General features: G+C 51.5%; 2 protein-coding genes and 1 long non-coding RNA gene across 3 annotated transcripts in view; 1 reads left to right on the top strand and 2 right to left on the bottom strand.

The window, feature by feature from the left end:
- SLC5A3 (solute carrier family 5 member 3) overlaps positions 1–13,490 on the bottom strand; it is a 22,154-nt gene extending 8,664 nt beyond the window's left edge. The window contains exon 1 of the mRNA XM_064704125.1: positions 13,378–13,490. The gene's annotated coding sequence lies outside the window, so the exon portion shown is untranslated. The remainder of the gene's footprint in view (positions 1–13,377) is intronic.
- MRPS6 (mitochondrial ribosomal protein S6) overlaps positions 1–13,517 on the bottom strand; it is a 48,273-nt gene extending 34,756 nt beyond the window's left edge. Inside the window, exon 1 of the mRNA XM_064704139.1 lies at positions 13,378–13,517. Within this exon, the coding sequence (XP_064560209.1) occupies positions 13,378–13,422 (45 nt within the window). The 5' untranslated portion in view covers positions 13,423–13,517. The remainder of the gene's footprint in view (positions 1–13,377) is intronic.
- LOC135443673 (uncharacterized) lies at positions 12,810–22,269 on the top strand. Its single transcript, XR_010439092.1, has 3 exons — positions 12,810–12,945; positions 19,932–20,083; positions 21,539–22,269. It is a non-coding gene; the product is annotated as an uncharacterized LOC135443673 (long non-coding RNA).

Raw genomic sequence — 22,269 nt, 5'->3', positions numbered from 1 at the left:
ATTGAGTGACCCAAATTCCCCAGAACACAGCAAACAACAAAAATACTTTTTCTTTTTCATTACTCTGGTGTCTCACAAGTCTCCTTCTCAAGCCACTAACCAGATCTTCCTCTTCCAAGCAATCTTAGGAAAATAAAATTTAAGAAGCCCAACAAATAACAATGGCTACAGAGCCCAAATCTGGCTCAGCATTTCCTGCACTGCACCTCCCAAATCCTGGGAGATCCTGGCACCATAGGACAGCACCTGAGACACCAGCTGGCTGCTAGAAAAATCAAAGTGTGGTCACAGCACTGTCAAATATCAACATCCGTTTCAAATCAGCTGGAGAACCAAGGTTATTGCGCAGGTTTTGAGGTGAGTTTGCTCCTGTCAGAGGTACAGATAATCACAGGGTTATTTTTCACTTGGAAAGCTCTCCATACACATCCACATGATCCAAGGGGAGAAAACATCCCATTCCTGCAAGTGGCAGAAGCAAAACTCCACCTGACAGCTCACTTTAGGGCCAGTCCCTTTGGACAGCCACACCTGGGGTTTGTGGGAGCACCAGGAGGGAACACTGGGTGGGTTCTGGCAAGGATGCCAGGAAATGTCCTTCCAGCATCCATTCCCATCCCAGCACGGAGAGGATGGAAGGTATGGGGGCAAAGCTTTCCCTGTCACACCCTTCCCAAATTCCCAATCCCACCTGACAGCTCCCAAACTCGGCAGGAAACAAAACCTGTTTGAAGAGGAGGGAAGGGCCAATGAAGACTTGGTGGCAGAGGAAGGGGCCCTGAGGAGCTGCAAGGTGGCTCCCTCATGGGTTTGGGATGTGCTCCCATCTCCTGTTTCTGCCTTGGGAGGTAGCACAGAATCATGGAATGGTTTGGGATGGAGGGACCTCAGAGCCCACCCAGTGCCACCCCTGCCATGGCAGGGACACCTCCCACTGTCCCCAGTGTCCAGCCTGGCCTTGGGCACTGCTGTCGGATCTCAGGATCTGAGTCCTGAGATGCCGAGCCACCGAGACCACCTTGGGGGGCTCGGGAGTCCTGGAATGTTCCAGAAGTGTCTGGTGGCTGGACTTTGATCCCACACAGGAGACGACGTATAGGACAGGAGGGTCTTCACGGGGTGAATGGTGAAGGGATCAGTTAATTAGAGAGTGAGACACAGGGTTTAGGATTTCTGTACAGGGGGGTTTAGAGAAGTAAGATGGAGGAATTGGGGCGTGTCCTGTCCTTCTTCTTCTTCTTCTTCTCCTCCATCTTCTTTGGCCATGGTGGCACTTTTGGATTGGTTATTACTGAAAGTGCACCCAGCAATAAGAATAAATGGTATTGGGGAAAAATGATAAATATTGTACACGTAACAATGGGTATAAAGATAGGTGACCGCCCGGAGGGCAGGGAGTGTGCTCATGGCTGGCTGCTGAGCAGAGCTCTGTTGGGCTGAAGAAATCTTTTAGATAAACAATTAATAAACATAAAAACCGAAAGAAGAACTGAAGCCTCTTCTCGTCCTTTGATACGCGGGCTGTCCCAAGGCCACCCCGGGCCTTTCCAGGCCCTTCAAACAGCCGAGAAAACCCGACACACTGCCAGGGATGCAGGGGCAGCCCCAGCTGCTCTGGGCACCCTGTGCCAGGGCTGCCCATCCTCTACCAACCCAGAGGCTTCTGGTGGGTTTGGAGAGAGCTGGACACGGGATTCTTCCATCTCCTACACCCAATGGCCGTGGGAAGGAAAGACCAAAGCAAAGAACAGGTTTAGTCTCAAGATCAGAACACAAACCTTTGGTAGCAATAATGAGATTATTACAGGTGAGGAACAGGGTCTGACTCCACTCCTCTTTCCCACCCACTGGTAAAAGCACAAGAAAACCAACACTGGGTCTTTTTCTCTGGCCATAAAATCTCACAAGTCCTACAAGCATCAGCTCCAGGCATCCCCTTCCAGTTCTTTCCCTGGCACAAGGCTGGAGCTGCCATTTCCCCATTAATTAATCATTAATACAAACAGCCTGATAGCATATTCTAATATTTGGTTGGTTTCTTGTTTAGCATCCCTGCCATATATTTGGTTTGTTTAAAGGGTCAATAAAACCATTTGAAATTCCAAGAGAGTTAAGGTTGAAAATACACACATTGTGTTAAAGGCAGCAGTGGTACTGAGGTAAAAACGTGCAACTCCTCACAGATTTTAAAAATAGCTCCCAGCAAGCCACAACTTTAACCTTAAGGAGAAATCCACCACTCTGTCATTTGCATGGTCCAGCTGTTTTTCAGGAGAAAAATTTTAAAAATAAAAATAAAAATAATAAGGGTTCCCCCCCAGCACCACAAATCCACTTGAGAATAGAGATATTCCTTCTGCTGGAATTACAGCCAATAATGAGAGACTAAGGAGAATGGCACAAAACGGACTGATTACAGCACTGGGCTAAATTTATCATTCCTCAGAAGCCTCAAACCACAGATGTATTTTCAATTCTTCCACAGAAGAATCCACATTTCTCCCCACCCGCAAATACAGGAGTAGTTAAATGGTCTAATAGCTTAATCCAACCCAAAATTATAAACACTTCACATCAGATGACGCAATCAGAGCCAAGTTTAATGGACTATTCTTAGTTTTAAGCACTTTGGAGCAACACTTTAATAGTGTTGTGTCTTTTGCTATATTCAGCTAATTTTTCAACTACATTATGTTTATACCAAAACTATAAATATTTGAAGAGAAAGAGAAGAAGAGATTTTAGTGAGATATGACAAAAAGAAAATCTGCTATACAGAAAACCAGGAGAACAGCCAGATAAGGAAATGCTAATTATTAATATTTTTCATGTTCTGTTGTCCTTCTCATTACTAAAAAATATTTGATTTTAACTTGAGTTCATCCCCCACCATCTTCCCTGTAGATTCATCAGTGACCTGTCACAAATATCCTATAGAGCAGTATGGAAAAATCACAAAAATCTCCATTAACATCAATTCAATTTGATATCAGAAGTATCCAGAGAGTTTCTACAAACAGATACCAAAGGGAAGCTGTGGCTGCCCTGGATGCCTGGGAATGTCCAAGGCCAGGCTGGATGGGCTCTGAGGTCCCTGGGAATCCAAAGCTCCTGGAATTCCAGGATCAGACTCTCTGACAAGTGTGTCACTATCAGATGCAGCTGCCCTCAAATAAATTGTGACATCCTCAGTTAAGTCACTTCAGCTCCAGGGGGCTCATTCCAACCAAAATAAACAACAATTGAAGTTCCTGCAGCGTCTTCCATAGGAAGATACAGCCAGTCCATGCACCTGAAATAATCACATTTCAGAGAGCTGAACCCTGCCCTCTGTCACCAACACCTGAGGGGTTTTTTGCAAGGCTCAGTTTGCCTGAGCTGGAAGGTGGAAAGTTTTCAGCAGCCACCAGGAATTTGCTGCACTGTCACTAAATTACAGCACTGAAGTAGCTTCTTGCACCAGTTTCTTAGACCTAATTCCAAAATAACCCTGGAACTTTTCTTCATTAGGAAAATGAGACTCGTCCCTCTGAACTTTCAGCAAGTTCTGACCTCAAGTCTTACAAAGGACTTTTGAGATGCCCCATGTGAGTTTAGTCCTGAGTTATTAGAACAGTGAACATTGTGGCACTGACAGAGAGAGGGGAAAAAAAAAAAAGGCAGAAAGACAGTGCTGCTGCCAAGGACTGGGAATTTTCTTCCCTGAGGCTGTTTTCTGGCTGGATCATATCAAAGACACAAAACAATGTGCTTCCCTCTTGTCTGCAAATAGAGGCTGCAGCTCTGGTGAAACAATGCATATGTCTCTCCAACACCCAGCCTGTTCCTTAAGGGGAGAAAAAATCCCAAGCAAGTCCCTGAAGAGAGATTTCATAATGTGAAGCAGACCCAGGGTGGGATTTTGAGGAGAAATTTGTAGGATTGTTCTAAAGGAAAACTTTCTCCACAGTGCTTTTCTAATAAAATGGGTGTTTAAACCATGCCAGAGTCCAACTGCTCCAGCTCTGAAGCCACCATTTGTTCTCAGCTCCGTTGGCTTTTTGGCAGATGGGAATGTCTGAGCTGACTTTCCTTTTCTCCTCACCAATCCTGATGATTTCAGGGTTAATTTGGGGATGTAGATGCCCACCTATCCCACAGCAGTGTCCACTGTTAGCAGATTAAGTGCTTTGCTCACAGTTTTCAGATTATTTTTTGGGAACAACATTTTCCCTCTCCACATTCAAGCAGGAGTATTTGAAATCAGATCTGCAGCACTTCACCTACTGAACAGCTCTGTTGTATGGAAGAAAACTGTCCAGATTGCCAGCATCATGGAAAATATTAACTCTGCCACAGAAAAGTGAATAAATACCCCAAGTCCTGTGCCTTGAGTGGGGTGTGTGCCATGTGCCACCCCCTGAGTGTGTTTTCCAGACCCCTCACACTCCTGGCCATGGACACACCATGGAGCTCCTACCTGTCCACTGCTCCACAGCAAACACAAGGAAAAAAACCTCTTAGAGGAAAAAAAATAAAAAAAAAAAGAGGAAAAACTTTGTTCCATTTACTGCAGCACTCCAGAACATAAAAAAGGAGCACTGAAGCTCTTCATGGAGTAAGTGATACATAAATTATGTAGCACATGCCCTTGAGGAAGCAGGGGCTATCCTTGGCAGCTGCTCAACAGAGCCCTGAGCATCCAGGGCAGCAGTTCCAGGCTTTTCCCTGAAAACCAGGAGCTGGGGCAGAGGAAGGTGCCAGGAACCCCCCTGGGGCACACAGGGAAGGCAGAAGTTGACCTGGAGCAGCCAATAAATAACTGGAGCTGCTGGGGATGCCAGGCCAGGCCTGAACCCCAGAGGATGCACAGGAAAGGGCCACAAGTCCAGGTGACCTGAGCCCAGCTGGCTGAACCTGCTGGTCACACTCTGCACCATCACCACACCGAGCTCCTGCTGCTCTGCAGCACTCAGGAGCCAGCTCTGCAAACCAGCACGACCAAAAAAATCCAATTTGAGGTGCAAGGAACGAGGCACTCACTCAAAGGAGTTGTTATGAACACGTAAGGAACTTTGGTTTTGGTCAGGAATCACTCCAGCTCTGGTCTTCACTTTACTGCAGCAGCACAAAAAAGCAGCTTGGTCCAGCATAAATTCTTCTGGATTCTTTTCTACACAACTGCTGAGGGAGACATGAGAGAAATAAGTAACCCCAAAGCAAGAGACACAGCACTCCCTGGCAGTCACCAACGGGATGGGCACTGCACAATTACAGAGCAGGAGCTGGAGTGATGTGAGGCCAACTGGAGCTCAAGGGCACTGGCACTGTTAGAGCAGGACCTCATTTAGTTGTCATTTTTGGGTTTTTTAACCATTTTCCCCCCTCATCCCAAGCAAATACAGCGATTCCAGTGTCCCAGCAAGTCACAAATGGAGGGCAGAAGGCACAGGAAGGACGCTCCAGCAGTCAGTGGACACAAGAGAAGCTCCAGCCTTGCAAAGCAAGAAAAGATGGATTTTTTCAGGATGTGCATCACCCTCCCCGAGCACTTCATGCCACTGCCTGTGACATTCACACTTGGCTGGTTCCCTTTGCCAAGAGCCAGTCCCCAGCACTCCAGCAGGAATAAGGAACTGATTTGCTTCCACTGTTCTTCCCAAAACTCCAAACACCTCCAGGGCAAGGGGGGTAAGCTGGGGACAGAGGGAAAGAGACAGAAATTCTCTTTTCATCTGTTAAATACAGAGAGATACCAGAAAGAAATTTTGTCTTCTCCAGGCCTACCTAGACAGGACACCCATGACACCCAGGAGATTAATCCATCAATTATCAAACTAAAGAAAATAAGGAGTTAATACCTTCCTTTTCCCCTTGTCAGCTCAAAGAATTGGCTTATGTTTCCATGGGTGACAAATGTTATCTGGAGGAATTTCTTCACAGGAAGGACCTGGAAGGGGCTGCCCAGGGAGGTCTGGAGTCCCCAAGGAAGGCCTGGAAGTGGCACTGAGTGCTCTGGGCTGGGCACAAGGTGCCCATGGGGCACAGCTGGCACTGCATGGGCTGGCAGGGCTTTTCCAAGCTCTGGAATTCTGTGAAGGGAGCAGAAACTGCCAAGGAATTTGGCCTTGCAGAAGCTTTCAGCACCTTTGGTGCCTCGGCTGCAGCCCCAGCAGGGCCCTCCTGAGCTCAGTTTGTCACCACAAGGCCCAGCCCAGCAAGGAAACCACAGAGAGGTGACATTCCCCCCTCCACAGGACACAGTTCTTTTCCACAGGAACTGAAAGAAAAAGGGGCAGAGACAACGCAGAAGCCACGTGCTCAACAGCCACACCACGGGCACCAGAGGGCAAAACGCCAGACAGTGCCAAGGGGCTGGCAAAAACTGGAAGGTTCTGGCACCTCACAGCACCAGGCAAGGCCTCACAGTGCCCTGGAAGGTGCAGCAAGACACTGAGGCAGCCCCAGGGCTCGAATCCCCTCTTGTGGAACCCAAAATGCAGCAGCACCAACACTGCACTGCCACGGCAGGGATGGAGGAGATGAACACTTGGTCACCAGAGCAGCAGCAGGAGAAGGAGTCAAACAAACCTCAGCAGCCAAGAATGGGATTTCTGGTGGATTTCTCAGTCCTCTGGACAAGGTTATCACCTTTTTAGAAGCAAATATCAGAAATGCTGCAAAATCTCTGCCGCTGCTGAGGATGCCCTTTCCTTCACTCAGTGCTGTGATGCAGCTGGTGGTGATCAGCGCCCAGCAGGAACTGGATAATCCCAACCTAAAAAATGTGCTGCTTCATCCCATCTGAGGAGGCTTTTGGCTGTGAGAGTGCAGAAATTACTTGGGAAATGAGAAAAGAGAAGTGTCAGTCCCCATGAAACTGGGCAAGATACCAGGAGGAAATTCTTCTTCAAATTTCTAGGAAGAACAAAAAAAAAAAAAAAAAAAAAAAAACCAAAAAAAGAAAAAAAAAACAACCAGACTCATTAAGTTTCTTTAGGACTTCCCCAAATTCCCATCACATTTTCTGGCTGCCCACAATCTTTGGAAGAATATAAAGCACCCCCAGGATTATTGATGGGTGAGACAAAAGTTCAGGATCATACAGAATCCAAGAATTTGAGGCTCTCCAAGCTTCCCAGCCAGCTGGGTGCTGTTTCACGACTTGTGATTCTTCTTGGAGATTTCAAGACACCAAAACCAGAGTTCAATAAAATTCTAGCATTAGTTGGTTCTAAAACAACTAATGCTAATTACAAAGCTTGATACAGAATATCTCTATTAAAAGCTACTGAACACTGATTTCTTTTTCTAAAACACCAACTCCACTGAACACATTCCCTCCTCTGCATGGACCTGGCTTTTTATTCTTCCTTAGATATTTGCAGGACTGAACACAAGGACTGGCTTGCAAGTGGACAAACCAGGATTAAAAAATAGCAGAACAACAGTTCTGCAGTTCCTCCATGCTGTTTCTTGGGTTCATAAACCTCATTTTACACCATCCACTTCCTTCCTGCCCTTCTCCTCCCCAGGGGTGATGAATTTGCTCTAGAATCTCATTTTTAGCACTAATGTTTACACCAGTGCTCCCCAGGACAGGTCTTCACATCTTGCTTTACTTTCCACATATTTTATTCCAATTTTTCCCATTCCACTTCTCCATAATTAGTTATGTTTTGCATCTCTTTCTGTGGTTTTATTTTTCCCTGCTTTCAGCTTTTTATCAGCTCCTCAATGCACACTGGGGGTATCCCTGCTGCTCCATAGGGCAGGAATTTTTCCAGGGAATCACCTGGTGCCCTCAGGTAAGGGACACAGAGGGTGGGACACAAAGCTCTACCAAGCAACTGCTTCCACATAAACAGCTCTTCCCTCACCCCAGATCTGCAGCCAGGGAGGTGAGGGTGCCTGTGGCTCCAGGAATTATCAGCCTGCCATGGATGGAGCCTGACAAATCATAAAATCCTGGAATGGTTTGGGTTGGAAAGGATTTAGAGCCCATCCAGTGCCACCTGTGCCACGGCAGGGACACCTTGCACGGTCCCAGGCTGCTCCAAGCTGGCCTTGGACACTTCCAGGGATCCAGGGGCAGCCACAGCTGCTCTGGGCAAAACAAAAAAAAAGAGAAGATAAATTACTTAACAACAACTTAATTGCCAAAGCAATTTTTGTGTGGCAATGATGGTTCTGGGACAAGGGAACTGGAGAAATCAGCTCCTGAAAGAACACATGGAGGAAAGCAGAGCTTCCATCATTCCAAAGTATGGAACTGATAAAAATTAGGAGACAGAAACCACAAACACACATGAGCTGAAGGAGCAGCTTCTCCTCATTGTTCCAATGGAGAACCTTTACAGGAATCAGTCACATTCCAGGGCTCTCCAACCATCAGAGATTCATGCTCAGCACAAAGGGCTCTCCCGAGAGTTCAGGGACAGAATCTGCTCCATGCTGAAGTTACCAACACCTCCCTGCCCACAGCCAGAAGCCAGGCAGGAGCAGAGAGCTCATTGCTGAGGAGGAACCAGGGCAGCCCAGAGAAGCCTGAACTCAAAGGTTCAACCCCACTGCTGTCCCCTGAAGAGGGACTGCCCAAACCCCACTGAAATCCCACCAGGGCCTTGCAAGGAACTGAAATTAGGCTTAAACTGTTCTGCAGCACAGAATAATCCTCTGTGTCCCCTCAGAGCCAGGCACGTATGCCACACTTGGCAAAAATTCCAGCTCTTCCAAGACTGGAAATGTCAAATATCAGGCAAGAGGGTATCGTTCCCAAATGCAGTCTGCACCACACTCCCCAAATCCAGCTCTCCTTATGGAATGCTCAGGGCAGAAAACAAAAAGGTGACTCCTCCAGCAGGGCCAGGGCTGGATCTTGCTGTTTTCTGATCCTGCCTTTGGTCTCCATCCCAGCACCACCCCCAGCTCCAGGAGCCCTCCCTGCCAGGCTCAGAGCCTGTTCCAGCCCACTGAAAATGCCAGTGGGAACAGAGGAAAAAACTTTTGTGTAATTTTAACCCGCTCAGCTGGGAAGAGGGGTGGGGAAGATGCACAATTCCATTGGAAGAGCAGGTGGTTCACCGGAAAGGAAAGGAAATAAAATAAAATAAACCCAATATCTTCCTGCTTCGTTCTCTCCCCCTCCTTCCTGGCAACTGAGACATCAAAAGCCCAGTTGCTGCAGCTGCCTACACAGCAATTAAGTGAAATAGTCAAGATGTCAAGCAACACTACTGCCCATTTACTTTGGCTTTCCCAAAATAGCCAACAATCCCCACACGGCAGGTAGGGAATTTTGGAAACACAGCAAGCCACTCCAAAAGCAACAAACAGCTGCTGAAGACAAGTTGTGTTGTGAGAACATGGCTGGGGAAATGAGAGCACACATTCACTGCAGGATTATTATTATTATTATAATCTGGAAGTGTCCAAGGCCAGTTTGGACAGGGCTTGCAGCAAGCTGGGCTAGTGGGAGGTGTCCCTGCCATGTGGAACAAGGTGATTTTTGAGACCCCTTCCAACCCAAACCACTTTGGGATTCCAGAAGTGGGTGGATGGCTCTCCTAATCCAGGTATTTTTGCTGAAAAAAAAGGTGGATAGGTTTTAGATTCTGGCACTGTGTGTTTGAACTTTGTCACAGGTGAAGATGAGCACGCTGCTAATAAAATATTGATGAATTTCCTCCTTTGTAGTGAAATACTCTGAGTTATTCACCAAGTGCCCATCAGTTGCTGGTGGGGACGGGTGTCCCTGTGCTCTGCTCTGGGTGACAAGGTGGGGATCAGTCAGAGGCTGGACTCCATCCTGGAGCTCTTCTCCAAGCTCAGGGACTGTGGGATTCCCATTTGTGTCCCAATCCCCTCAGAGATGTGGCATTGCCACCCCACAGTCACTGTGACAAACAGCCTCAGAGCAGGGAACCATTGCCAGCTCTTCCTTCCTTCCTTCCTTCCTTCCTTCCTTCCTTCCTTCCTTCCTTCCAGGGAGTTCCAGAGCTCCCTGCTCTCCCAGGCAGTGAGAATTCCTGCAGATTCCCTCCTGGGGATTCACTGCCCGTCCCTGCTGAAGGTGCTGCTCCACCACAGTCCCCCCACGCACAGACAAAGATGGGACAAAATCAGGAATTCTTGGAAGCTCAGCTTTTGTTATGAGCAGGGAATTCAGGCCATGGGCAGCTGTGGGCAGGCAAGGTTTGGTGTGCAAACACCTGGACACTGCCAATAACAAATGTGCCCCCAAGCTCCCCCCAGCATTTGCTCTTTGCATGCTGCAGTGTGGAAAGCAACACAATGGGCAAAATGAATCATTTCACCTCCATGCTCACACCTTGCTCTGCCCAAAGCACCTCCTCCATAAACTCACACTCAGCTACACAAACCTCTCACCCTCCAAACACACCACAGACTACTGGGGGGTTATTAATTTTGGGGCTACTTTTATTATTGTTTTCCTAAGAGTCACTAACTGGAGGCTCTGCTGATGAAAAACTCTCTCTATATACAGAGTATAAAAAATATTCTGTGTTTTAGTGTATAAAAATACAGTGGTTTTAGTCCAAGTCCATTACTTCTCACAAATCAGGACAGAGAAGGGCTGCTCAGCTTTTACTCCAGAATAAAATCCTGACTTTTTGTGGGAAGTACATGCAGACAAGCAGAGACAAAGGCTGATAAGTGGCACCAGTGCAAAGTGAAAGTTTTCCCATTCCCAAAGCTCTTGGGCGTTGCATTTTTAAGGCACAAAAGGAGAGCTGAGGAGGCTCTGGAGCCTGCCAAGCCTGAGGAGAGCACCAGGCAGGATGGATGGGGTGTGCTGGGCCCTCCCAACAGAAACCACATCCAGGGAAAGAGCAGGAAAGGATCCCTGACTTGGACACGAGCAGGGCTGGGCAGCAACAGGGCTTAAAGCAACAAAAATGAACCGGAGGGACTCAATTCTGCCTGGATCCCTGAGAATGCCAAGGGAACTATTAAAAGAAAGTTGTGGGTGGGGAAAACCCCACAGAAGCACCAAGTTTGCCTCTGAAGAGAGGCAGCAAAGTCTCCAGGCTGAGGTCGGCACCAAGAGAGCTCCGAGAAGTTCAGGACAAGCCCTGGAGCACAGCAAAGCCAAGTGACAGGGGAGCTGCCACAGGGGAGGAAGGACATCACAGACACCAAAAGAAGAGTCAGCACTTGCTCAGACAGCACCAGGACACACAGACACCACAGAGGCACTGACAGGGAACAGCTGCCCAGGCGCCGTCACCAATGTGGAAAAGCAATGTCGTTTATTCTTCTCCAGGAAGGAGTTCTGGAATCATTCCCCTATTTCAGACTGGTTTATTATGCCCATATTTTGCATCATTTAATTCAGTATTACAGCCAGGGTTATGCACAGCTTACAGGGGTCATTAGAGCAACCCCCCAGCCAAGATCCAGCAGCACCATGGAGCACAAAACCACTCGAGAAAATATTGCCAAGTGTTCTCATGGCACAAGAGAGGCAGGAGCAGCAAAATGTTGGGAAACGAAAAAGCACCCAGATGTGGTGTGCTGAAAACAGCACGAAAATAGCAGCACCTACAGACAGACTCTTAATTTTAGACTTACAGCAAGGGTGGGTTAAAAACACCAGCACAAACTGAAACGTTTGGACATAATCACAGAGCTAAAAAAACCCCTTCAAGGTACATCCGTGTGGAAAGAACATGCTGGAGAGTCCAACTTCAAAGAGGCAAAGGTTGCAGATGTTAAATCCTGAGTGCACTGATGTTCATTAGAAGCATCTTACAGCTAAAAGCTTATCCCTGCATCTCCGTGGTCAGATCCTAGAAACCAGAGAGCCTTTCCAGCAGAGAGCACTCCATGGCATCCTTTCAGAGAAGTCAGTTTATTCCTGCCTCAGTATTATGGCAGATTTGCTACGCTTGCTGTCCTGCCCTGCATGCCGAGTACCCATCTCCCACATCAACAGCACGGCTACAAAAACCATCTCTGCCTCATCCACCCAAGGGGAGAGGTGTGGAAAGGAACAAAAAAAAAAAAAAAAAAATCGGACAAAAATTCTATGTTGACAAGCAAGTGGAAAAGCAGCGTGTTTTAGCCCGGGTGAGCTGGTGCAGCAATGTCACCCGGCTTTCTCCCTGCTGCTGCGTTTCTCCACTAGAGGACCCAGGTGAGATGTCTCTACTACAGCTTCTGCAGCTAAACCACGGGGAAAAATATATTAGAGGAAAAAAAAAAAAAAAAAAAAAAGAAGCCAGCCCCGACATGTGGATGGTCCATGTAAAATGAATGGAAATGTACTAGTGCATGCGGCACACCAGACGCGCTCCCGTAATTCCCAAAAAGCCACGGCCACGCTGCTGAGCTGCTGCTGCTCGCTGGGAAAAGGTGCTGGTGGGAATGAAGGGTAAATCCCAGAGTATCCACGCCGGGCTGGACCGGAGGGCTCCAGCCCAGCTCAAGTGCCGCTACATTCCACCACCAGCACCGCATATTAAGCTGGAAAGTAGCAGATAAACAAAGGCTATAGAAGGTGCTAGAGAAAGGCCGGTATCAGCTGTTATTTACCAAATAAACCTCCCATCCACACGGAGATGGCCTTATTTTATTATTATTATTTTTACGCACACACATCCCCCATTGCCACCCCCCTCCCTTCCCCCACGTATTGACTCAGCTCCTGCCGAATGGGAAGAGCATCATTTAACCGAGCTCTGTTATCACCGCGCTGCCAAAAAACAGCGGCAACGGCTGCTGCCACCCCCAGCGCCCCTTCCCGGGGGCGATAGAGCCCGGCCTATCGGCCCCGCTCAACCGCTGCGGGCAAAACCCCATCCCTGGCATGCCCTGGCACACGGGGGGGAAGGTGGCACCCCGCGCTGGGAGCTGGCCGCAGCCAATCCTCCGCTGTCTCCCCTTTTCCCTCGCCCCGAGGCTTGCCGGAGCGCAGGGCAGCCGAGGAGGTGCCCGGCACAGGTGCGGGAGGGGGATGGAAAGCGCTGGTGCTGCAGAGGGAGAGGGGGATGCGCCGGCAGGGCCAGGGGAAGGGCCGGCTTCACCTGCTCCAGGCACGGAGGGAGGGGATGGGCAGGGAAAACCGCATCGCTCGCAGAGCGTGGGATCTGCTTACCTGCGTGCCGGAGGGGAGGGGGAGAGGGGACTGCGGCTCGGGGGCAGCGGGCACGGAAGGAGCGATGGGCGAGGGGCCGGAGCGCGGGGGAAGCGCCGCGGAGCCCGGGACACGCTGCGACACTGCGGGCGACAGGGCCGGCCGGGCCACGCGGTGCGGCGGGGACAGCGGGCACCGAGGGGACACCGCGGCGACACCACGGGGCAAGGATGGAGGGGGTCTGCCAGTCCCACCTGCCTCCCTCCCTCCCTTCCTCCCGTCTCCTCTCCCTCACTCACCCTCTGCATGGCTTTCAGGATCAAAGCCAGTTCATAGCGGGGCATCTTAGAGCTGCTGGCAGTGGCGGGAGGAGCGGGTTACGGGGTGGGGAGGAGGGGGCTGCGGCGAGGCCGGAGAGGAGGAGCAGGGGGCACAGGAGGAGGAGGTGGTGGAGGAAGGCGCGTCCCGGCGCTGTGGCGGCTCCTTCCCGCGCGGCTCCCGCGGCTCAGACACCCGTACGGGCAGGGGCGGCGCGGCTTAAAGGGCGCAGGAGCTGCGCACGCTCGACCGGGCCGGCCCTGCCCGCGCCAAGCGCCGCCCCCGCCGGGCCGGGGCTGCCCCGCACCGCGGCCTGAGGGCCGGGACCCCCGCGCGGGCACGGCCGGGCCCTCCCCGCGCTGCCCCCGCGGCCGGCGCCGCCCCCAGCCCCGCCGAGCCGCCCGAGCCGCCGCCGCCGCCGCTGCTGCAGGGAGTGGAAATTTCCACTGCGCCGCCCCCTCCGCTCCCCCCGCCGGGCCGCGCTCACTCCCGGCCGGGGCCGCGCACGGAGCGCCGCGGGGGGGGGGGCCGGGGCTCGCGGCCGCGCCGCGTGGGGACCGCGCGTGGCGGGGGCGGCTCGGGCCGGGCCGCGCGTGTGGGACAGCCCGGTGTGACACCGGGACACCCGGACACCCTGCACATGTGGGACAGCCCGGTGTGACACCGGGACACCCGGACATCCTGCACATGTGGGCACCGGGACACCGGCACGGGGGACAGCCCGTGACACGGGACACCGGGACACCCTGCACATGTGGGACACCGGGACACCCGGACACCCTGCACATGTGGGCACCGGGACACCCTGCTCGTGTGGGCACCGGTGACACCCGGCATCCTAGCCATGTGGGCACCGGACACCCTGCACATGTGAGACACTCTGGGTGGGACACCGGGACACCCGGACACCCTGCTCGTGTGGGACAGCCCGGTGGGACACCCGGACACCCTGCACATGTGAGACACTCTGGGTGTGACACCGGGACACCCGGACACCCTGCTCGTGTTGGGACACCCGGGGACACCCGGACACCCGCACAGTGGGCACTCTGTGTGGGACACCGGGACACTCTGCTCCTGTGGGACACCCAGTGTGTTACCGGGACACCCTACTCGTGTGGGACACCCCGGGCATGTGGGAGAGCCCGGGGGGACACCAGGACACTCTGGGTGTGACACCAGGACACCTTGCTCCTATGGGACACTGGGACACCCTGCTCGTGTGGGACACCCCCATGCATGTGGGACACCCTGCCCATGTCACCAGCGCTCCAAAAGGCTCAAGTGGGATGGGACATGCAGAATCGTCCCGCTCCACCCACTGCCATGGCCACAGACACCTTCCACTGGGCCAGGTTGCTTTGAGCCACAGTCAACCTGGTACTTTCCAGAACCTTCCTCATCCTCAGGGCACCTCTGCACCCCCAGGACATGGCCATTGTCAGAACTCCTCAGTGCACTGACAGGACCTTGTCCATCTGCAGAGTCCTTCAGGGCACCCCCAGAACTTCTCCATCCTCAGAGCACCCCCATGCAGGCCCAGCACCTTCCCTATCCTCAGGACACCCCCAAAACTTTTCCATCCTCAGAGCTCCCCAATGCACCCGTGTAGGATTTATAAGGCTTTCCTGTTTCATCTTCCCCAACACACCCCAGGTCCTTCCCCATCCTCAGGGCATCCTCAGAACTTCTCCATCGTCGGAACTCCCCAATGTTCAGTCAGGACATTCCCCATTCTGAAAGCACCCCAAGGCCCTTTCTCATCCTCAGGGCACCCCCAGCTCCCTCCCCATGCTCCGTCCCAGCCATGTGTGAGCAGCCCTCATGGCTGTGCGGGGTGTGGAGGCCCGAGCAGCAGCAGGATGGAGGTGAAGCTGCGTGTGTGATGGCCTTGGTGGCCGGGTCCTCCCCGTGAGGGAGGCTCTGGCCACGCATTTCCCATGCTGGCACGTGCCCCTGGCCGCTGCTCACGTGCAGCCACCAAGGTCAGTGACACAGATCCCTGCAGCTGCATCTGACACCAGCGTCCAGCTGGGCTGGGCTGGAAGCTCAACACTTGCTCCCACTAGAGAAGGTGTTGGAGGGGCCTGGGGGTTTGTTTGAATGCTCTTTGTCTTGCCCACAGCAGAGATTTTCCCTCATACCCTCATGCCCAAAATGCTGGCTTTGCAGAGCCATTAACAGTCAGAAACAATCGAGTTTCTGCCCAAGCTGTTCAAGCCCTCACTGCTCGATCCTGCAGCCCCATTGCAGATCAAGCAGCCCCACCGTACCCAAGAAGAAGCAGAGAAAGTGACAGATCTCGAGATTAAACGACTTTAATGAAATATCACTGGAATCCCAGCCCCAGCCCAGCCAGAGAGGCCTCAACACCTCCCCTGGGTGCCCCAACTGTGCCCTTTCCATAGCCAGGGACATCTTCTTCTGCTCTGCCTGCACAGGGAGGCTGCCACGGTCACTGCCACGGATCCTGAGGGCAGGCATGGAAGTGGAAAACTCCTCCCAGCGCTTTTCAGCAGGACTTGCAGCTCAGCCAGCCCCGGGTGCTGCTGTGGGCCTTCCCCATCTCAGGCAGGTGTGAGCTCCCCGTGCTTCCCAAGGCATCCTGTGCCCTCCAGGCACGAGGGCTGTGCGAGTCCTGGGAGCTGTTTTGGGTACTGCTACAAGACAAATTGCCTGTGCTCAAGTGTTTACAGGTATTCCCAAGCTCCCACCGCTCCGTGCTCAGGCAGTAATTGCCAGGCAGCTGACAGGGAGAATTTACTGCCTGTTGGTGTTCACAATGCAAACTCTCCCTGGGTTTGCTTCCCTTTGCTTTGCTTCCCTGTTTGTTTTCTAATACAGCGTTGTCTGGCCTGACCTTCTTTATTCTGGACATGTGCCTGGCAAGCTCAGGAGGAAATCCAGGTGAGGCGGGAATGCCCAGGTATCCCTGCCATTCCCACATCAGCCATTCCCAGCCTCCAGGTGCTCCTTGTGCAGCCACAGGTGACCCGTGATGTTCTCTTTGTCACATTTGGAGCTGTCACATTTTGGCCAGAGGCAGGAAGGAGTGGGGAGAGCTCTAATTCCCAGTTCTTCCAATGCTCTACCTCCTCAAACATTCCTCTGGCAGAAGAAAAGGAAACTTTCAATCCCTGTCCCTGTTGCCCTCCCAGTGCTGCTTTCAAATGCCAGTATCAGATTCCCAGTAGGATATAAATTTACAGTCTCTGTTCAGTCTCACTTCTGACTCCATTCCACATGGAATCTCCCTAAACACACATCTACCTGTGGCCACCTTCCCCCACCTTTTTGGGAATCTCCCCCAGCTGTATTTAAAGCTGTCCCAAGACTCCCCAGACATCAGCCTGAGCCTGAATCCATTTTGGTCTGTGATGGGATTTGCTCCCAGCAGAAACTTTTGATCCTGAGGCCTCATAAATCCATTCCCAGGTGGATGTTTGATATCTCTGGGATGAGATCTGGGTGCCTGAGGGTCTCTCATGCACATCAGCAACACAGGTAGTGACTACACCTGTCTGTCACACGTGTGGGCATCTCATGAGGCATCCCAGAAGCCCAGAGTCATCGGGAATGTGGGAAGAGCCCTTCAGGACCAACCAGTGCCACCAGCACCACCCCAATCCCTGTCCCCAAGGCCACATCCAGACTGCTCTGGGACAATTCAGTGACTCCAAACCTCCCTGGGCAGCTCAGCCCAAGGCCTGACCACTCTGCCAGGGAAATTTTCTGTGCCAATCTCCAACCTGAGCCTGCCCTGGTGCCATCTGAGGCCATTTCCTCTCCTCCTTTCCCTGCCCCTCCTGTCAGGAGCTGTGCAGAGCACTGAGGTCCCCCCTGAGCCTCCTTTGCTCCAGGCTGAGCCCCCTCAGCTCCCTCAGGAGTTTTCCAGCTCCTTCCCTGGGCACATTCCAGCTGTGCCAGCCCTGCCCTGTCCCTCCCTTTATGGAAGCTCAGGATGATCCCCAGATCTTTCACCACCCATCTAAGGTGTCCAGCATTTCCAAACTCCCTTGAATCTCACAAGTTTGGTTTTTCCTCCAAAAGCATCCAAAGACTGTAGGAAATGTAATGTTGAATATTTAAAAGCACAGGGTTAGAGAGGATGGTCTGAACAGTGAGTGGTGACCATGCCCTGAATACTCAGTAAGAAATAAAAACTCCCCTAACAGAGATTTTATTTACTTTATTTCAATAATAAGTGCTATGCAAAATGTCCTGACTTTTTCATGCTGCAATTTGGGCAAAGCACCCTCTCTGCATGCTGGTGTCTATCCCATCCATCCCTATCCCAAAGAGCAGCACAGAGGGCATGGATGAATCATTCCACCCTCAATACATCACCCTTTGGAATAAAGCACAGATAAAAATATATCCTCCTGCCTTCCATACACATATGCCAAGGTTTTCTTTGGGAAAGATGCTGGGAATGTTTGAGGCTTGTAGCAACGTGGGGCTCTGCTCCCAGGGAACAGGGACAGGACAAGGGGAGATGTCCTCAGGCTGTGCCAGGGGAGGCTCAGCTTGGACACCAGGAGCACTTTCCCCATGGGAAGGGTGCTCTGGAAAGCTTGGATTCCATCATCTGGGAGGGCTTTTCCAACCTCAGTAACTCTGGGATTCCATGAAAAAATGTCCTGCAATACCTCAGATGCTCCTGACAAAGGAGCTGGCCCAGCATGGCAGCTAAGGGTGAAAATGAAAAACAAAAATTGGCACTTCTAGGAGCTCAAAATCACCATTCAGAACTTCTCTAACCACAGCTATTTTTGGTTTCAGCAGTCTCCTAACTAGGCTGCACTAAACCTCCCTTTGCACCACGTCCTCTGTGCACCACAGAAAGCCAATTCTCTGAATAAAAACTTAAATTTCCACCTGTGGCACGTCACTCAATATCACAATAAAATCAGAATTTATCACAGGTTTAGGACTGGGATGTTGGTTCAAAATAAAATCAGAATTTATCACGGGTTTAGGACTGGGATGTTGGTTCAAAATAAAATCAGAATTTATCACAGTTTAGGACTGGGATGTTGTTTCCCTCCAGCCCCAGGTCAGGAGAGGTTTGGAGGTGCTGTGGGAACCAGGAATTGCCTGTGCAAAGAGGAATTGCCCTGCTGGGTTTGTTTGGTTTGCCTGGCTGTGGGCAGGGGTGTAGGGCAGGTGCAGGCCTGTTCTCCTGCTGTTTCCTCACTTCTCCAGGAGGTTTGTCCACAAACACCACACATTTCAGGCTTTGGGATTAAGGACTAGGGTCTGATAAGAGGATGTAAAAGAGAGGGAAAAAGGAAAGGGAGGAGAATAGGTGGGAAAAGGCTGGGATGAAGAAAGGCTAGATTTGAGGAAGATGAGGACAGGGAAAGATGGGGAGATGAATGAGCTAAAAGAGAACAGAAGAATCATGGATTTGTGTGTCCAGAGGAGGCTCCAGGATGGGCAGAGGGATGGAGCAGCTCTGCTGGCAGGAAAGGCTGGCACAGCTGGCATTGCTCACCTGCACAGGAGAAGCTTTGGGCTGAGCTCAGGGCGGCCTTGCAGGGCCTGGAGGAGCCCCAGGAAAGCTGGAGAGAGACAATTGCCAGGGGATGCAGGGACAGCACACAGGGAATGGCTGCCAGTGCCAGAGGGCAGGGCTGGGTGGGATCTTGGCAATGAGGAATTGTTCCCAGGCAGGGTGGGCAGGGCTGGCATGGAATTCCATCCCTGGATCCCTGGCAGTGCCCAAGGCCAGGCTGGACATTGGGGACATTGGAGCAGCCTGGGACAGTGGGAGGTGTCCCTGCCATGGCAGGGGTGGCACTGGGTGGGCTCTGAGCTCCCTCCAACCCAGCCATTCCATGGATCTGGAATCTCTCCTGTCACCTCCCTTTGGTCAGCCCAAAGCTTCTCCTCTCCAGGTGAACAATCCCAGCTCTCCCAGCCTTCCCTCCACCCCTCTGCTTGTCCTGGTGCCTCCTCTGGAACTGCTCCAGCAGCTCTGTGTCCATCTGCCACAATGTGATGCTTGCACACCATGGAAGGAGTTCGGATTCTTTTTGCTGTTTACTTTTAAAAAGCTGCATAATTGCACACATCCAATCTGCTTTAAATGAGGACTAGGTTGCAAAATCAATACCACATAATGAGGAGCGTTATTTCTCCTTCCTCTCCTTTGCATCTGCATATGCAAAGTAGATAATTGCCCACTTTTCTTTTCCATGGGCTCTGTGCCACATTTATTTTTCAGGGTGGAGCCACTCTGGAGCTGTGTCAGGATGACATAGTGGAGGAGGCTGCTGTCTCCAGAAGTTTTTCCACATTTGTTTCAGCAGACAGAAGATGAGCAGGGAATTTTCAGGGGATTATGTGGAAAAGGATGAGCTCTTGGGTTTAAACCAGCTGGGATGTGCCTTAGGAGGGGATTGAATCCCTCCTTCCTTGCTTGGGTGGGGCTGCACGAGTCAGTTAAACCACACTTCTTGCAGGTGGCCATGAATTTCACCCTCCCAGTTTCTGAGTGTCTGAATTGACATTTTGTGGTCTCATTTTGCAGAAGTGCTGAATGATCCCAGATGGAATAAATTCAATTGGTGCTACACATGTGAAGTGCTCTGAATGAGGAACGCAGCAATTCTTGAAATATTCACTTGAACCCTTCACTGTCTCAAACTCAGGAACCAGAATCTAAAGAACCTTCAACTGCAGGTAATTCCAGCCCATCCCAAACCCATCACACCCAGGAGGAAACAAAACCTCTTTATGGCTGATGGTTCTTTTCCCATGGAAAGGGGAGGAAGGGGCACCTTCCTGCTGTTTATCCTGATATCCCAGAAGTGTCCTGCCCAAAAAACCTAAACCCAGGATGGCTGGGAAAGTTGTTGTGACACCCCTGCCCCTCTCACCCTTCTCCTGAGTGTTAATGGCGCTGCCAGGCGGGACCAGGAGTCTCCAAAATTCCTGCCAGGAGGGCACAGCCAGTGGGGCTGGGCTGTGCTCCCAGGGAACAGGGACAGGAGCAGAGGGAGCGGCCTCAGGCTGGGCCAGGGCAGGCTCAGCTGGGACAGCAGCAGCAATTTGCCCATGGAAAGGGAGCTCAGGCCTTGGCAGGGGCTGCCCAGGGAGCTTTGCAGTGCCCATCCCTGCAGGTGTGCCCTGGAGGTGGCACTGAGTGCTCTGGGCTGGGCACAAGGTGGGCACAGCTGGCACTGCATGGGCTGGCAGGGCTGTGCCAGCCCCAGGGATTTGGGGATTCTGAGAAACACAGCTGGGGGATGCTGGCAATGACTGTGGAAGGATTTGGGGCTGCAATAGGGCTCAGTCCTTCCAGAGCAGCTCTGGCACCAGGGGATTTAGGGGTGGTTTGGGAGGTGCAGCCACCAGCAGGGCTCAGCTGGGTTATCCCAAATGCTGAGTGGCAGGAGAGCCTGGGGGAAAATGGGGGAGAAATGGCTCAACTGAGAAAAACTTTAAACTGGGAGAGGGGCGAGCCAGCGAGGGAGTCCAAAAGTAACTGTGGCAAAGTGTAGCTTGTGTGGAATACAATATAAGGTTAGAGAGATACAAAGTGAGATTAGATGGGATTTTGGGCAGGAATTGTTCCCTGGCAGGGTGGGCAGGCCCTGGCACAGGGTGCCCAGAGCAGCTGGGGCTGCCCCTGCATCCCTGGCAGTGCCCAAGGCCAGGCTGGGTGTGGAAGGTTCCCTGTCCATGACCTGGGCTGGATGAGCTTGGGGATCCCTCCAGCCCAAACCATTCCATTGTTCCGTGATGGGGGAACAGCTCTGGATGCACCAGCAGGCACAGGGAGAGTGGCAGGAGCTGCAGAGCCACCACAGGCACACCTTTGGTTCCTGTGTCCCATCTTCAGGCCACAACTCAATTAAATCCCAATCAGTGGCTCATTAACCCTCCAGTGTGAGCAGACACTCCAGCAAACTGGGGACAGCAATGAAAACAGAAGCCTGTAAGAGTGAAAATTAATCAAATCAATGTAATTAGCAAAGGGAAGAGAAAATTCCAGATAGTTGTGGCTGTTCTTTAGGAGTTAGAGCAAGAAAACTGTGAAAAACAGATGTGCTCTTCCTCCAGGATGGCAGGGTGGGAAGAGGTGACACAGGCAATGCCAAAATGATTGATGGCTTTTTCTCCTCACTCCTCAAGGAGAATGAACAATGGTCCATTGAGTAACCACGAAGAACAGAGAGAACAGAGCAGAACATTTCAGCAAGTTGGGATTTTTCCAGCCAGCCAGACCTGGCAGAATGCAGCTGAGGGGACGTGGAGGACTGGCTGGATCCTAGAGGAACCCACAAGGAATCCCTTCCCACACCTGGAAAGGGGAAGAGCAGGGACAGGTGCTGCAGTCACCTGGATAAATAACCCAGCTTGGGGAATGTCAGAGGAGAAAACAGCCCAGCTTGAATTCCTGGAAATTTCTGGAAACAAATAATGAAACAAAGTTTTCTTTTATGCATGGGAAATAATGAAATGATAAGTGGAGGCCAAGAATGATTTGCCAGGAACAAATCCTGCCCAGCCAGGCTCATTTCCTCCCCTGACAAGTAGCAGCTCTTATGGACAATAGATATTGCATATCTTGACTGGAGCGAGGCTTTCAGCGCTGCCTCCGCTCGGGGAACTAAAATGAAACCATTGTAAGGTGGACTCAGCTGTTTGAAACATCAAAAACCCTCCAAGATGGATTGTTGTTGGTGTGGAAACATTATGGAAAGTGTTTTTGCAGGTGCCCTGCCTGGGGTTTGTGCCATTCCCTGTTTTCCTTGTGTTTTGGAGGATGAAGGATTGAGTGGGAAAGTTCTTCTAGGATTAACATCCTGATCCTTGAAGAAATGGTGTAAAAACAGCAGGATTCAGTGCAAGTGTAAACTCAG

This window comes from Zonotrichia leucophrys, chromosome 1 (assembly GCF_028769735.1).
Source record: "Zonotrichia leucophrys gambelii isolate GWCS_2022_RI chromosome 1, RI_Zleu_2.0, whole genome shotgun sequence".
Classification (NCBI taxonomy): Eukaryota; Metazoa; Chordata; class Aves; order Passeriformes; family Passerellidae; genus Zonotrichia; species Zonotrichia leucophrys.
This window is presented reverse-complemented; position numbering and strand designations above follow the sequence as displayed.